Source organism: Pan paniscus, chromosome 5 (genome assembly GCF_029289425.2).
Source record: "Pan paniscus chromosome 5, NHGRI_mPanPan1-v2.0_pri, whole genome shotgun sequence".
In the NCBI taxonomy this organism is placed as follows: Eukaryota; Metazoa; Chordata; class Mammalia; order Primates; family Hominidae; genus Pan; species Pan paniscus.
The window spans coordinates 166,750,624-166,768,362 of NC_073254.2; the positions used below are offsets into that span (position 1 = coordinate 166,750,624).

A 17,739-nucleotide genomic window follows, 5' to 3' on the forward strand; every position below is an offset into this window, starting at 1 on the left:
AAATCCTAATAGCTCTTTCATGCTGTCTTAGAGATTTTAGGAAACATTTTAAAAATAAGGGCAATTAAATTTTTGATGAAATTACTTAACCCCATTGATACATATGTGTGTATATGTGTATATTATATACATATATAATCTGTTTTCTTGAAAGATTTTTTACCATTTTATTATAATTAGAAGTTGTATATGTTTCATTAAACCCTTAGCATATTTTTCTATCATTTTTAATAAGACAGATTTTTTATATTACAATCAGATTTTATTAAATTTGATATTATCAAATTGTAACTTAAGCTTAAATTATTTTTATTTTGCATTAAATTTGGCAAATTTAACATTTACATTTTATAAGCAAATCTTATAAACATCAGTATTTTTGTGCAGTTATCTATATTTGGAATTATACACCTAAGCATAATTTTTAAAAACTCACTTGATTAAAGTCAATGCATCAATATATTATTTTTACTTATTGTTTTTGTTAATTACCTTGAAAGGGCATTTACATATCACTTAAAAACAGAATATTTTGCTAATAAAAATTCAATTCCTGTACATCAGACATGTATTTACAAACTTTATTTGACCCACACAATTTCCTTTTATACTATATTTATTCTTCCCCATGTTCTAATAAATGATATCTCTAAACCAAGCTTGTCCAACCCGCGGCCCATAGGCTGCGTGCTGCCCAGGGTGACTTTAAATATATCCCAACACAAATTCGTAAACTTTCTTAAAACACTATGAGATATTTTTGTGATTCTTTTTTTTTTAAGCTTCTGAGTTTAGTTAGTGTTAGTGCATTTTATGCATGGCCCAAGACAATTCTTCCACTGTGGCCCAGGGAAGCCAAATATTGGAAACCCCTCCTCTAAACCTGACCTTTCTGCAGCAGAATGCCTTGGGTTAAACCAAACTACAGAGCTAGTTCTTCACGAACAAATTTGTCCACACACCAGTAAATGATTTTTTGAATGTTTGTTTTTAAAGTTTGAGTTAGACTTCCTTTTGAATAGAAACAGTTTATTTAATTTGTGATTAGAATTCAAAAGTCACAAAGATTAAGAGGAAGAAGATGATTTAATTTAAAGGGAGACTATCAAGGTTATAGATGTCATCAAATTCTAGCAATGAATTTTGTATTACTAGATAAATATACTAATGCTAGTCTTGAATACTTCATTTTGGAAGAGACCTTTAAAGAATATTTGGTTGAACCAAGTACGAATCTGATTATTATTTACATCTAGCATACCTCCTTGGGTTGGGATGGGTTTGGTTTTTGTTTTAGAAACTCCATTGTAGACATCCCTCTCTAGATTAAACTTGAATTTTTCGGATAGTTCTAAGTGATACATTTTGAGTCAACGTTCAGAAGAACATTCCAGCTCCACTTAACTATTATTTTTAAGTTGTAAATTGAGATTGCAGCAAACATACTTCCTGTCTCATATTTTATCTCTTCTGCCCTCTCACTCTAGCCAGCTCTGTTTAGAAAAAAAGTTAAGGCCGGGCGCAGTGGCTCATGCCCATAATCCCAGCACTTTGGTAGGCCAAGGTGGGTGGGTCACCTGAGGTCAGGAGTTCGAGACCAGCCTGGCCAAAATGGCAAAAGCCTGTCTCTACTAATAATACAAAAATTAGCCAGGCGTGGTGGCGTGCGCCTGTAGTCCCAGCTACTAGGGAAGCTGAGGCAGGAGAATCACTTGAACCCAGAAGACAGAGGTTGCAGTGAGCCGTGATCACGCCACTGCTTTCCAGCCTGGGTGACAAGAGCGAAACTCCATCTCCAAAAAGAAAAAAAGTTAAAAGTGGAGAAATGCGGAGGAGTATGTCAAGCTGTGTGAATAGAAAAAGAGCTTAATTGGACCCTTTTGTGCTGCAGTTTTCCTCTCTTCATAATTCTTGATCTTTGAACATTTATCCAAACAACCTTTGTCCCTGCTAAAATGTGGTTCCCAGAACTGAATGCTGCCTCTGAAAGTAATTCTGACCCGCAAAACATAAAGAGGATCATTGCTCCATTGTTTTGTACCCTGTGATTGCATCAGTCTTTGGGTACCTACAAGGCATGTTGATATGGTGGACTCAAGAGACACCTCAAGAGAGAACATCTTTGGCTGGCTAGATAATGTCTAAAACTGTATTGAGCAGTTGTATAACTAGCAATCTTAGGTGGGAATTTTGTGGCTAATTCTGCCCAGCAGGCTCATCCGGAGGCATCCTGACCCATACGAAATTCACCAGAGGCCTTGACATATGCCTGCCCGAAATTCATAAACACCATGTCTGCAACTTTTACCTGATGTTGTGTCTTCTAATCTTATGAAAAAAGTAAATAAGTTTTGTTTCCAATAAACTCATGCTGGCTTTAAGAATAGGTTTTATCTTTGAGGTTCACGTGAGACATGCTTTTTATGAGCTGCGGCAGAACTTTGATAAGCACTATTATTAAACTTACTAATCTGTGGTTTGCAGAGTATATATTCTTCTTAAGTTTGAAAAATCAGAATTGTTTGCTCTATTTTTTTTCATAAATACTCAAGACCATACACTGTAATTCAGAATACTAGTCTATGGGATTCCTCAATACTCAGTACTCGATTATATAGCTGTTTTACTACTGAATCCATTTAGAATAGCCAAGTTCTGTCCTATAATCCTATCACTGATTTAGCTTTGGATTTTCACTTACCAATATCTAATCCCACCATTTAATAACTTTTTCCTTTATAATCATTCTGAGTCTAAGCAAAAACAAAATAATTTTGCTTTGCCTCTTTAATTCAGTAGTACAATGAACTCAAATAATAATAAAAATATCAATACATATGTGCATTACCCTTCGCCAGTAAAAATGCTTTATTATACATTTTTTTTACTTGCCCCAAACATGATGTCATAAAGTCCTTACTGGTGTTGCAATTCTCATCTCATTATGGGGACTGGAATTCCAGCTAATATTTCTAGATGTGTATGAAACTTTTAAAAAATTCATTCTGGCTTACATATATCTAATTTTTACTTCTGGAAATCTAAACATACCAGAGAGCTATTTGTGGGCAGAGTACAGCTGGAAGACAAATCTATCTTTTTATTCTTTATTGGGGGCATCTGGAATTATAATCTCAGAATTACTTTGAACATTTGCATCTATTATGATATCATGCTTTTGATTCACTGACTTTTTAGCCAGCTATCCAATTATGTTAAACCAAGCTCTTCCCCATCATAAAGTAAGCCATTCCCAGGCTCTTGAGCTGCCCCTTTTCTGCAATCTAAAGAGCTCATCCTCAATCACACATCTGGGTTCTGTGGAATCAAATCAGCTATTAATTTTACAGTTTTACCTGTCATGTCAACAGAATACATTTCTTTGAACTCTTCTGCTTTTCTTACTTCAGTATTCCAGAAAGATAATCTGGGTGACAGGAAAATCAAGTAAGAAGCTTTTGGGCTACTCTGGGATGGTGCAATGATAAAAATCTGCCATGGGAGGCATTAGAAGAATTAGAAGAGGACATAGTAATCATCTATTGTAGTTAAGCACTTTATTTTATAGTTAAGGAACCACACAAAGGAAAATACCAGAGTTTATTATTTTCCTGAAAACTTTGTAGGATAGTGCTTTCTAAGAGAAATTCCAAACATAATCCTAGTGATTCTATGTTTATTAAGAGATCTTGGGACCTATAGGTATATCATAATAATAAGACATTTAGCACTATTAGATATTGTACATTCGATAGAATAATAACGACATAATTCATTTCTGTGTAATTTATCTTTCTTATAGAAGGGATACACTTTCGTGGCAGAAGCATTTACAGGCGACACATATGTAGCAGCCTCACGATGGAAACTGCGTCTCATCGGTTCTTCTGCTCCACTGCCATGCCTCTCTCGAGACTCTCCATGCAATTCCTTTACCATAAAGGAAATCCGAGATTACTACATACCCAATGATAAGAAAATTTTATTCAGGTACAAGTAAATGACAGAAGGGGAAAGGCATTTTTTAAAAAAATATTAATATTTTAGGATAAAAATAAATTCTGCAGTAAAATCCTGAGTCGGTTTTGAATTTCAAATTCTATATTCTTTTTGGAAACAATTAATTGAGTGTGATGTGATTATGTGGGTGTTATGTAAGATTAAGCCTGTATGGCTACATATAATGGTAGTGAGATTTCCCTAAGTCTTCATCCTACTTGACTTTGATTAAAGATTCTTCATGACATGGCTTCCTCTTACTATTTTCTTCTTCTTCTGCTCCATCTCTGGCTAGTATTTTGTGGGGGTTTAATCAACCAACTCAGCCTTCTTTTTATGCTCATCTATGTGCAGTGTTCTCCTTAAATAGCCTAATTATAGATTCCACTCTCTTTCGTTAATCAGTCTTCAATGTCCCTGCACTATTTCCAGCCCTCATTATCTTCAGTCTATACAATTGTTTTGTTTCTGCAATCCATGACTCTACTATATTCCCTTTTCTGCGCTTAATCAGTCTTTTCTCATTCTCCCTATCCATTTACATACTCATCCTTTACTTCCACAGTAATTGCCTTTCAACCACACATATTTAAATATGTGATTCTCCTGCTTTAAAACCTTTGATAACGTTCCATTGGCTACAGATAAACTCTGAAGCACATAGCATGTTATTTAGCATTCTTGAACAGATGCCTAACACAGTGTGCTCTCCTGATGGAACTAACAACCACCTCCTGATATATATGCCCGGAAATTTTATTTTGCTCAAGCATTTCCTCTTGTCCCATGTGTCCTCTCCCCACCTCTCCACTTAAAAAAAAATCATCACCTTTAATGATAATTTTCAATAGTAAACTTCTTTGTGCTTAAACCTTCAAATATAATTAGTTGGCTCTGGTCATGTTCCTATAGTCCTTTGTTCTCTCTGAGACTGTGACATATCAAATTTTATCTAGTTAATTTCACCCTGGCCACTGTGAGAATCAACATTGATTGAAGGCAAGAATCATTTATTTTCAATATAGGACCTAACACAGTGCCTGATACATAATTGGTCTCCATTAACAATGTGTTGTTATTCAACGAGTTGTTGGAATACTTATCTTGTCTTTTTAATATACACTTCTCTGCACAGAAAATTTGGAAAATATGTGTATTCCCCAGAAGGAAAGAAACACACCAATAACTAAAAATAGCAATTCTGATAAAATATTTTAACTACTATGATAGAAAACTATCATATCACATGGCAGGGCCACTAATAGACTAAAAAGTGACATTTAACCTACTACCTAAATTACTCCCAGAAGCTGGTATTAAAGTCATCAAGCTGAGTGGTGAGGAAGGTGAAGAGGGAGCTGCTTAGGTAGCATAAGTGAAAGTTCATAAACTAAAGGATATACAACATTTTCTGGAAACTCAAGACATTGTTTTGTTTGCAAAGTTGGGTTTTGGCATGCTATAGTAAGTAGTAAGACCAGAAAGTCAGCGAAAGCTTTCTGAGAAGAGCCTCACTGGACAAGAAGAATGGATTTTTACATTAGGAGCAAGGGGACTCTTTAAAGGATTTTAAGAAACATTATCAGACTTGTGTTAAAAATTATGTCTGCATAGCATGAATTTTTAAAAATATATTATATATATGCATGTGTATATACATATATATATATATATATATTTTTTTTTTTTTGAGACAGAGTCTCACTCTGTCACCCAGGCTGTAGTACAGCAGCACAATCTTGGCTCATTGCAACCTCTGCCTCCCGGGTTCAAGTGATTCTCAAGCCTCAGCCTCCCAAGTAGCTGGGATTACAGGTTCATGCCACCAAGCCTAGTTAATTTTTGTATTTTTTGTAGAGATCAGGTCTCACCATGTTGTCCAGGCTAGTCTCAAACTCCTGGCCTCAAGTGATCCACCTGCCTCGGCCTCCCAAAGTCCTGGGATTACAGACGTGAGCAACTGCGCCCAGCCCATTAATTATATTTTATAACAGAAAAGATGTTAGAACTATATTATTTTAAAATTATATTTAATCATAAAAGATGTGGAATATGAAAAAAAAAAAACTTCACTCAAGGCAGCAGTGTGTTGAGTGAATGGAAGGGGAGCATAACCAGAGGGTGGGAAACCAGGTAAAAGCTTTGAAATAACCCAGAAGTGAGATTATGGCAGTCTGAAGTAGGGCAGCATATTGACCTGTGAGGACTGTCGTAACAAAAGTCCACACACTGGGTGGGTGACTTATGCAATAGACATTTATTGTTGCAGAGCTGTGGAAACTATTAACAGAAGTGTGAGATCAAAGTGTCAGCAGGGTTGGTTCCAACTGAGGCTGTGGGAGAGAACCTGTTTCGTGACTTTCTCCTGGCTTCTTGTGGTTTGCTGGTAATCTTTGGTTATCCTTAGCTTTTAGAAGCATCACATCTATCTCTGCCAACATCTTCACGTGGTATTTTCCCCTGTGTGCCTCTGTTTCCAAATTTCCCTTTTTCTTTAGAGACAATCTCACTTTGTCGCCCAGCTGGAGCTCAATGGTGCAATCATGGCTCACTAAAAACTAACTCCTGCCTCAAGCAATCCTCTCACCTCACCGTAGCTGATACTACGGGCACATGCCACCATGCCCAGCTAATTATTTTTTAAATTTTTTGTAGAGACAGAGTCTTGCTATGTTGACCAGGCTGGTCTCAAACTCTTGGCCTCAAGCAATCTGCCTGCCTTGGCCTCCCAAAGTGCTGGGTTTACAGGCATAAGCCACAGTGCTCAGTCCTAAATTTCCCTTTTTTTATGAGGACACCAATCATACTGGAGTAGAGCCCACTCTAATGACTTAATTTTAACTTGATTCTCTGCAAAAGACCCTATCTCCAAATAGGTGACATTGTGAAGCACTGGGGGTTAGAACTCCAACAGATCTTTGGTGGTAGGCGGGGACAAAATTCAACCCATAACAGGCAGTGACAGTGAATCTGGAGAGAAGAAAAAGGATTTTAATATATTGAGGTAAAATTGACAGCCTTGCTGGAGTTCTAGAGTTTGACTTGGGAAATGTTTGGATGATGTCATTTACTTAGATAGAGGGGAGAAGCTCATTTGCAAGGTGGGCCATAGGAAGACAACTGATTCCTTTTTAGTTTTTAAATGTGGTGGTCTAGTGAAATAGCCAAGTGATACTGCATAGGTAGTTCCACTGCAGACCTTGATTTGGGAGTCATTATTCTGTTACTGCTCATGGAAGTGCCCAGGAAAGTTTGCAAAATGAGAATCAGACCTAGGACAGAACATGAAGACTCTCTGATGTTTGTGGGAATGTCTGTCAATGGAAGCAAAGCAGCCCCCAAACAGGAGGGAAAGTACAAAAGCTGCTGTGCTCATAGTGGAAGAGTTTTTAAAGGAGGAGGAAATCAGGGTCCAGTCAACACTGTCAAGTTCTCCTGAGAGGTAAAAGAAGATGAGAACTGAAGTTTCTGTAGGATAGTGACAAACTCCTTGAAACCTTGGCAAGAGTAGGTTTAGCACCTGGTGTGTTAGTCGGTTCTCACACTGCTATAAAGACATACCTGAGACTCAGTAATTTATGGAGAAAAGAGGTTTAATTGACTCACAGTTCTACAGTATGTACAGGAGGCATGGCTGGAGAAGCCTGAGGAATCTTACAATCATGGCAGAAGATGAAAAGGAAGCAGGAAGAGTCTTCACATGGCAGAGCAGGAGAGAGAGAGAGAGAGAAGGGGGAAGTGCTATACACTTTCAAACAACCAGATCTCATGAGAACTCACTCACTATCATGAGGACAGCAAAGGGAATTCCTTCCCCATGATCCAATCACCTCCTACCAGGCTGCTCCTCCAACCCTGATTATCATAATTCAACATGAGATTTGGGTGGGGACACAGAGCCAAACCATATCACCGGTGTTGGTGATGGAGTAGGCACGTGGAAGTGGTAAGATGAGAAGAGTGGAAGCAGACAACTCTCCTTAGGTGCTGAGCTGGGAAGTTGGAAATGCAGTAGAGGCTGGACTGCAAGGTAGGCTGAAAGTTGTGTTGGTTTGTTTTTTGCTTTGTTTTAATCTGTTTTAAAGATAGGAGAGAACTGTACTTATGCACAAACTAATGTCAAGGAGGAATAAAGAGTGGGGTTTATTTAAGATACAGGAGAGGGGCCAGGTACAGTGGCTCATACCTGTAATCCCAGTACTTTACAAGGCTGAGGCAGGAGGATTGCTTGAGCCCAGGAGTTTAAGAACAGCCTGGGTTAACATAGTGAGATCCTGTCTCTACAAAAAATAAAAATTTAGTTGAGCATGGTGGTGCGTACCTGTAGTCCCAGCTATATTGGAGTCTGAGGCGGAAATATCACTTGGGCCCAGGAGTTCGAGGTGCAGTGAGTCATGATTGCACCACTGCACTCCAGCCTGTGTGACCTTTTCCATATATAGAGAGAGAAAAAAGTATTGTCTTTTAGTGTCGTCATATATATGAGAGACATGATACTCAGAAAAGCAAATTTCTAGAGAAATTAAAAGTTGATAGAGTCCTGAGCATTTGTGAGGAATCACCTAAAATAAGAACAAAAAGCCAACTCTTTAATTGCATTAAAAGGGGAGCGGGAAAGAATGGATTAGACTGCATGTTTCCAGTCTTTTTGCAAGAGGTTTCCAAACTATTGGTGAGGGGTGAAGGTGGAGGCTAATTTCTCTGTATTTTTGTGAATCACAGAAAATGCTATTATCAGTGAAGCTCCAAAGGCTTCTGCCAGGAGCGCTTTTTGTGTAATAGAGAGGGTTGACGTGGCAGTAGTTTGCAGATCTATTAAGAGGTTTGGTGGCTTTTAGGGCTATCAAGTTTTATATTTGTGTATTTATTTTTATTAAGTTCTGGTGTACCTGTGCAAGATGTGCAGGTTTGTTACATAGGTAAACATGTGCCATGGTGGTTTGCTGCACCTTTCAAACCCATTACCTAGGTATTAAGCTCAGCATGCATTAGCTCTTTTACCTGTTGCTCTCCCACCCCCCACCCTCCCGCAACATGCCCTAGTAAGTGTTGTTCCCCTCCCTGTGTCCATGTGTTCTCATTGTTCAGCTCCCACTTATAAGTGAGAATATGCAGTGTTTGGTTTTCTGTTCCTGCATTAGTTTGCTGAGGATAATGGCTTCCAGCTTCATCTATGTGCCTGCAAAGGACATGATCTCATTCCTTTTTATGGCTGCATAGTATTCCATGGTGCATATGTACCATATTTTCTTTATCCAGTCTATCATTGATGTGTGTTTGGGTTAATTCCATGTCTTTGCTGTTGTGAATAGTGCTGTGGTGAACATATGCATGCATGTATCTTTATAATAGAATGATTTATGTTTCTCTGGGTATATACCCAGTAATGGGATTGCTGGGTCAAATGGTATTTCTGGTTCTAAATCTTTGAGGATCACCACACTGTCTTCCACAATGATTGAACTAATTTACATTCTCACCAACGGTGTAAAAGAGTTTCCATTTCTCTGCAACATCACCAGCATCTATCGTTTCCTGACCTTAATAATCATCATTCTGACTGGCATGAGATGGTATCTCATTGTGGTTTTCATTCACATTTCTCTAATGATCAGTGATGTTGAGCTATCTTTTATGTGTTCATTGGCCACATGTATGTCATTTTTTGAGAAGCGTCTGTTTATATCCTTTGTAGGGCTATCAAGTTTTATAAGTGACTGCTTATTACATCTAAACAAAAAGTTATATTTTTTAAATCTAGGATTTGATGATAATAAAAGTTCTATTTCCTTTTGTTTTACAGTACTATATTGGGATCCTTTGCCAAAGTCTCTAATAACTCCAGTATTTTCAGGATGTTAGTGAACTTTAAAAAGTAGTTTTACTTTTAGGTTATCATATCAGAAAATTAGACAGTTTTCCTTACTGTATTAGTCTGTTCTTGCATTGCTATAAAGAAATACCTGAGACTGGGTAATTTCTGAAGAAAAGAGGTTTAATTGGCTCATGGTTCTGCAGGCTGTACAGGAAGCATAATGCTGGCATCTGCTCAGCGTCTAGGGAGGCCTCAGGAAGCTTCCAATCATGGCAGAAGAGGAATGGGGAGCAGGTACATCACATGGCCAGAGTAGGAGTAAGAGAGAGAGAAAGGGGGAGGGGGATACACATGTTTAAACAACCAGATCTCATGACAACTCACTCACTGTCATGTGAATGGCACCAAGTAGATGGTGCTAAACTATTCGTGAGAAACCTGTCCCCAAGATCCAATTACCTCTCACCAGGCCCCACCTCCAACAGTGAGGGTCACAGTTTGACAGGAGATTTGGGCAGGGACATATCCAAACTATCTCACTTACTGACTTGAGAGAAAGACCAACATGCTTGCTTATAATGTTAACTTTTTTTTCTTTACAGGTATTCAGTTAAAGTTCTAACACCACAACCTGCTACAATACAGGTACGCACATCCAAACCAGATGCATTCATCAAGCTGCAGGTCCTAGAAAATGAAGAAACTATGGTGAGCTCCATTGGAAAAGGCCAAGCTATAATCCCAGCCTTTCACTTCTTGAAGAGTGAGAAAGGTTTGAGCTCCCAGTGTAAGTGTACCTTTATGAACAGGATAGTTAGATTCATAAATGGATATTTGTGTTTTCATGACACTTTAAAAATGAAAATAAAGTAGCAAGTAACCACTTACATTATGAAACTTCATAGTACAGTAAAATATTACAAGTATAGCATTTGCATGTCAAATTAGGCTCTGAAAATCATTATAGGTTTATTTTAAAGCCTTTTCATCTTGGAGAAAAATTTACTTTCCTATTATATGAGCCTTCTTAATAAGAAGTCAAATTTTTATTATTTTGAAAGAATATTTTTACCTTTTTAAATTCATAATTCATTTTCAGAAAATATTCTACTTACTAAAATTAACAAAAACTAAAGTTACTACTTGCAATATATTATTCTTAATGAGTTATTAAATAAATAAAATAATTTTGGAAATAATGGTTAGCAGTACTACTCTGAGGTGTATTACTTAGTTATGTTAGTAACCTGATTCTGACTGTAAAAATCACACATTACCAATGTAGCATATTTGGAAAAATAGAAAATTACAAACAAGGGAACAAGAAATGCCTTATAATCGTGCTACTCAGAAAAAAAGTTAATATTTTAGCTTTTTTGCCAAAACACACTAAATATTTTGGCTTTTATGCCTTCATTCTCCATTTTTGCACTTAGATTTTAAGCAAAACTGAGTTCTTACCTATTTTGCCCATTGATATTTCTTCTTTCTTAAAATAATAACTTTATTTGTTGTGGCCTTGGCTGGGACCTCCAAACCAAGGTTAAATAAGAGATGATGATGTATTTCCTTTTCTTAAGGAGGAACACTTGGGACATTTATCATTAATTATCTTTTTTGGTGGCTTCTAATAATTAGACTTTATGAAACTTGAGAAAGTTCCTTCTATTGATAGCTGTGAATTTTAATATTGAATGGGTTTGGAACATTATTAGTTATTTTTTGTTGTTGTTTATAGAAATCATCAAAGTTTACTCCTTTGAGTTTAATAAGTTTAGTTTTAATTTTGAATCACTCTTGCATTCTTAGAATAAAACCTATTTGGCCATGATGTTTTAACATACTCTTATGTTTAGAATATATAATTTTACTCAGTTTGTTGGATCATAACCATAACTTTCTATCTCTATGAGAGTTTTTTTCTTTATGTGCACCTGTACATTATTCTTTTCTAGTTCTTAAGCTAAAATTATAATGAATACTTGAAATTAATTTGAGAACTTTGTAGTTTTTCTATTTTTGAGACTTTTAAATTCTCCAGGATTCATTTCTTTTTAAAAAATTTATTATATTTGTCCTCAAAACTTTCTAAATCTGATGTTTTTAGGGGAGAGACATTCATTTGTTTATTCGCTATTTAAGAAAATAATTTCCAAGGTTATTTTTTAACTGCCTTTCATTTTTATAGAATATATTTTTAGTGAAAAGTACATATTCATTTAGTATTTTCAATTTATCTGCATAAATTTGCATAAAGGATTTTTAAAATTTTTAAGTATCTTCTCAATGGGTTTGTATAAATATAATGTATTCTTTTTTATTTATTTTTAATTTATTCCTAATCAGACTTTTTTGAATTTACTCTGTATTGGTCTTTTCTTAGAAAGAATTGGATTTATTATTCAAACCCGAATGGCTCTTTTAGATTTATAATCTACTTTGTCAATATTTATATTTATCTTTTAAAATCATTTCTTTATTTTTAAAATTTAGTCAAATGCTTTTTCTTCTAGCTTTGCCAGTTGCAATTTTATTTCATGTTTTAAATCTTGTTTTTAAATGAATATACTTAATGCTATACATTTTTCTAACTCTGGCTACATATGTTTTATTATATTTTATAACTTAGAATGCTATAAAAGTTTTATGTAGTGTTATGTTAGCCATGGGCTATGATTTATTTTTTACTTTTTCTTTAACCTTAGCATTTATAACATTTTTAGAATTTCTAAATAATAAAATTGCTTTATTTACCCTATTTCTGTTAATTTCTAATTGAATTCTGTGGAGTTAGAAAGTGTAGATATATTTTCTACTTTGAGGATTTGACTGGTGTTTTTCCAGTTTCCTGATTCAAATCAAGTTTGATTACTGTCCCACTGAGGTTTAAAAAGAACTCTATTTTGGAGGTAGTTTGATGTCTAAATGCACACATACACTTTCATAAAAGTCAAACTTGCTAATTATGATATTTAAAATGTCAAGGTTGTCATTTATACTTTAACTGGTGTGAAAATTTCTTAGTGACGTGTATTAAGATCACCTATTTTTATTTTTAAATGTGTGATAACATCTCTAACTCTAATATGTTTAGTTTTACATATTTATATGCTATGTTGCTAGTTATGTAAGTTTCATATTTGCTTTATATTTTTCATGTATTATATTTTTAAAATAAACATAAAGCAACCTTCTCTTAACTTTAACAGGATTTCTTATCACTGATTCTTCCTTTTGTTATTCTTCCTTTTGCTATTATTTGCCTGTTAATACTGTTCATCTGTTTAGTTTCCATCCTCTACATGTTTTTGCTGTGAGTCTTTCTCTTGTAAATGGATATTTTTTCTACACAATGATATATGAACTGGCTTTGTGCCCCACCCAAATCTCATCTTGATTTATAATCCAAATTGTAATCTCCACATGTTGGGAGAGGGACCTCGTGGGAGGTGATTAGACCATGGGATGCTATTCCCCCATGCTATTTTCGGGATAGTAAGTGAGTTCTCGCAAAATCTGATGGTTTTATAAGGGGTTTTCTCCCCCTTCACTCTGCACTTCTCTCTCCTGTCACCATATGAAAAAGGATGTGTTTGCTTCCCCTTCCTCATCTACCATGATTGTAAGATCCCTCAGGTCTCTTCAGCCATGCGGAACTGTGTGTTAATTAAACCTCTTTCCTTTATAAATTATCTAGTCGGGCAGTTATTTTTAGCAGTGTGAGGACAGACTAATATAAAATGCAAGATTCTTGTCTCTAAAATGGGGGAATGCAGTCCATTTACATTAATTTTGATGTGTATGTTTTTGAATTATTCCATCACATTATATTTCTTAATTGATTACATCTTCTAGTTGACCTTTGCAAAGCTATTTCATAATCAGCACCCTTCCTGAACTTTTTCCCCGATAGTGTTTATTTTGATTAAACCTACAAGCAAATTACTAGAAATAACTGTTATTTTTCTATATGTAAAAATCTTTATATCCCTTTTCTACCTAATATCTGTATTTTTTGTTTGTTTGTTTTGTTTTGTTTTAGTTATATAGGTGGGCATTCCAGAGCAATACAGATTCCAGTGGTGACACTGACTTTTGACTCCCTGTCCCTCTCTCTTTAACAACTACTGGCAAATTAGGGAGTATAAGCTGAGCAACAGATCACTGCAAATTGTTTGATATCCCATCATCTTACACAGGCTTCAGTAGTTTGAGTCTCTGTCTTTTCCCAGTCCAGTGTTCTATCCAGGAACTGCTCCTAGCTAGTGGGATGAAGGGTACCACTGAAGGATTTATTATTTACACTAACTTGACTGGAGGCACTCAGTCTATAATACAAATCCTTCCTACCATTCTCCCCAGAGCTTTCTGCAAGATAGACCTTGCCACGTGTGGCTCTACTTCTGAGTATTGTTTCCTAAATCAGTTTTTGGTTTTGATCACTAACGTCGGGTAAGAATCCCATTTCCAGGGAGACAAGGAGTACAGTTCAGGCTGTGACCTTAATCAAGATTTTAACACTGCTTATTTGAAATCTCTCTGTGTTTTTCATTTATCTCATTATTATGATTTATAGAATGTAAAATATTACATATACATACCTCTGATTAGTTTCTCCCTATTTCATTCTTTCCATATTTCTAGTCTGACTTTCAAGTTTCTTCTGATTTTATTGCATAACTCAGTGTAATTGTGCTCGCTCAACATAATTTCCATCCTCCCACTGTACCAATATATTTCCCTTCTAAATGCCCCAATAAATAGTACTACCCACTCGACATCAACATGTTCATCATTATTTTGTTCCTAGATTTTTTGGGGGGGGGATGGAGTCTCACTCTGTCACCCAGGCTATAGTGATCTCAGATCACTGCAACCTCCACCTCCTGGATTCAAGTGATTCTCGTGCCTTAGCCTCCCAAGTAGCTGGGATTACAGGTGCGTGACACGACACCTGGCTAATGTTTGTATTTTAGTAGAGACAGGATTTCATTATGTTGGCCATGCTGGTCTCAAACTCCTGACCTCAAGTGATCCACCTGCATCAGCTTCCCCAAGGGCTGGGATTACAGGTGTGAGCCACTGTTCCTATATTTATTTTGAATGCCTGTAATGATTTACCCAGAATTCATCAACAAATATGATTGAGGGAATTTGTTAAAGAAAACTCTTTGTATTATATGTTGCATCATTTACAAAATTTAATTTATAAAACATATTTACTTTTACCAAGTGTTTTTTACGATTTGTATTTCCCCATTTGATTTATAGTTATTATAAATTATATAAATATTTTCAATATTCAATAATATTTGCTATTTTAGAATAAACCCTAGTTGATTGTGGTGGTTTTTAATAGTAGTAGATTTGGTTTACAATTATTTTATTGGGAATTTTTTACACATTCTAATTAATATGTATAGTGAACAAATATGTTAATAATATATTTATTAAATGCTTATATAGATTGAATTTATCTCTGTTCCTTGACTGTTTAATTCTGCATGGATCTTTGAGCATACTCTATCTCTCTTTTAAAAATTGTATATTATATGATATCCACTTGTAGAAAAGTCTTTTGTTCCTGTCATTCTTTTAATTACTAGTTACTGTACAATACCCCAATGGTCTTAGCAGGGAGTTTAACTCCAGCCTTCCATGAATAGTATATTGAAGCTTACTTGGACAGTAAGACGCACAAAGAAGTAAGGATCCTTCTGTTCTGATCCTTAGAATAATTTTAAATTATTTAAATTTAAAACTTTTAAAATTTAAATTTTTTACTTTAAATTTAAATTTTAATGTTTTAAATAATTTTAAATAAATAAGAATCCTTAGAGTGCTTTTTATTTGGAAAGAAAAATAGAAGCCCTTACAGGAAGGCTGTCTTCATCCTGTCCTATTAACCTTGGAAATAACGTGTGAATTGTTGTCATAACCCAGGGATATGCCTTTCCAGTGTGAATAAGACTTTGAGGAGAATTGAAGAAATACCACACTGGGATGATATAATTAGGGCACAAGTGCAGTGTTTAAGTCACAGGGAAGTGGGATATGCATGTACTATATTAGTAGGGTTGAGCTTGGGCAAAGCTGTAGTACTTTCAGTTCTTTTGAGCATGTCTTCTTTCTCCCATCACTTGTCCTTCACCCCTGAATATCTCCTGGGTTGTTCTCAGCACTTAGGCTGCATTACTCCTTTGTGGTTTCTCATTCAAACTTGCCCAACTCCATTTCTAGTTTTTTCTTTAGATATGTTAAGACCATTTATCAGACATGTTTTGTCAGTCAGAATGCTGTTTTTAACTCTTTAAAATGGCTGTTTTCTTTATTTTGATACATTTTACACCGGTATTATAGTTTAGTTCACAGAGGGAACTCAATTCGAAAATCTTAGTGGGCACTTTTGTGCAGCTCTCCTGTGCTATTTATGACCTCATGCTTTTCTTTAATTAGCTAATTACCACCACCAATTTTCTCTGCAATTTTTAGTTTCAAATTCTTGCAGGTAACACTGTTTATAGTTTGTCATCTAGTTTAATCATTATTTCATTCAAAATGTACCATTTATAAGAGAAGTATACATAAGTATTTAAAACCAATTTTTATAGGTTTACTTCTGGCCAAGAAAGATACAGAAAAATTGAGTGGAAGAGTAACTGGGTCAGAGATCAGAAATTGATCCAAAAGTAGAGCCAACATCTATAATGGCTCTTATTTTACATGATATTTCTATTTTACCATTAGTATTTCCAGATGAACTTTAATACAGTTTTTCAAGTTTTCTCAAAACACACAGAAATCATTGTTTTTCTTCTGACTGCCTTGAATATATAGATACTATAATTTAAGGAAACTGACATTGTTACAATATCGAATTTGCATGCAAGGAAAGGCTATTTCCATTTATTCATGACCTCTTCTATTTTTCACAAAAAAGATTAAAAGATTTCTCCATATGATAGAACTATTATTGTACATTAGATAATTTCTTCATTTAGACTTCAAACAGGGTGTTGTTTTTAAATTGATGCTATTAATTTGTGTCTATGAGTGATATAAAAGACACTGAATTTAAAAATAATCACTTTTCCGTGGCTTCTCTTGGAAACAAATCTATTTACATATCCTTTACTGTATGTATTTCTGGAGTACCCCCACATAAATACTAATAGTTGCAAAAAATCTGTGTGTGTGTCTTTACAGGATATCAAGGTACACACTACTTTGATAGGTATTCTGTACACAAACACTCTTACCACGTGCTAAAGGAAAGATAAAACTTCATTGCAAGGATGCAGAAGTTCAAAATGAGCCAGTCACAGATCTTATATACAGACTTCTTTATATCTGTTCTGTATCATATCATAGGAATTTACAGAATATCTGTATATCTTATAATTTTTAAAGAATAAAATCTTATACTAATACTTATGGTATAAGGTCAATTTAAAACTTGTAATATTGAATATTTTGTAAAATTTCTAATTTTAAAATTTGTAATTTGGGAAATTTATAATTTTCCATAAAATTTACATTCTAGATAACTGAGTATTTGAGGAAGCCCTATAGGCTAGGAATAATACAATATTTTATTTCATATGGTTATATTAGGCTCCTACAGAGAGTGATCTGTGATATGCCCAATCTTTAAAATTCAAGGATGAATTTTAACAAATAACCTGTGTATCTAATTTTCTGAATGTGTACATGCATATATATGAAATAAATGTTTAGAAGTAGAACTACTAGGTCAATGAATGGGTGCATGCATTGTTATTTTCTTATACATTGTCCAGTTGCCCTCTACTGGAGTTTGAGTAAATTTATCCTCCTTTATCCATGCTCCCCTGATTGACAGTTATATTTCTTGACTTTTGTTATCTGAACGCTACAAATATTAATTTATGTTTCATTTGTCTTTA

General features: G+C 35.0%; 1 protein-coding gene across 5 annotated transcripts in view; it reads left to right on the forward strand.

Annotated features, from left to right (window-relative positions):
* ADGB (androglobin) overlaps positions 1-17,739 on the forward strand; it is a 221,790-nt gene that overhangs the window by 145,306 nt on the left and 58,745 nt on the right. For all 5 annotated transcript variants that reach the window (XM_034963048.3, XM_055114198.2, XM_055114197.1 and 2 more), the window contains exons 26-27: positions 3,803-3,990; positions 10,417-10,601. In XM_034963048.3, coding sequence (XP_034818939.1) covers positions 3,803-3,990; positions 10,417-10,601 — 373 coding nt within the window. The remainder of the gene's footprint in view (positions 1-3,802; positions 3,991-10,416; positions 10,602-17,739) is intronic.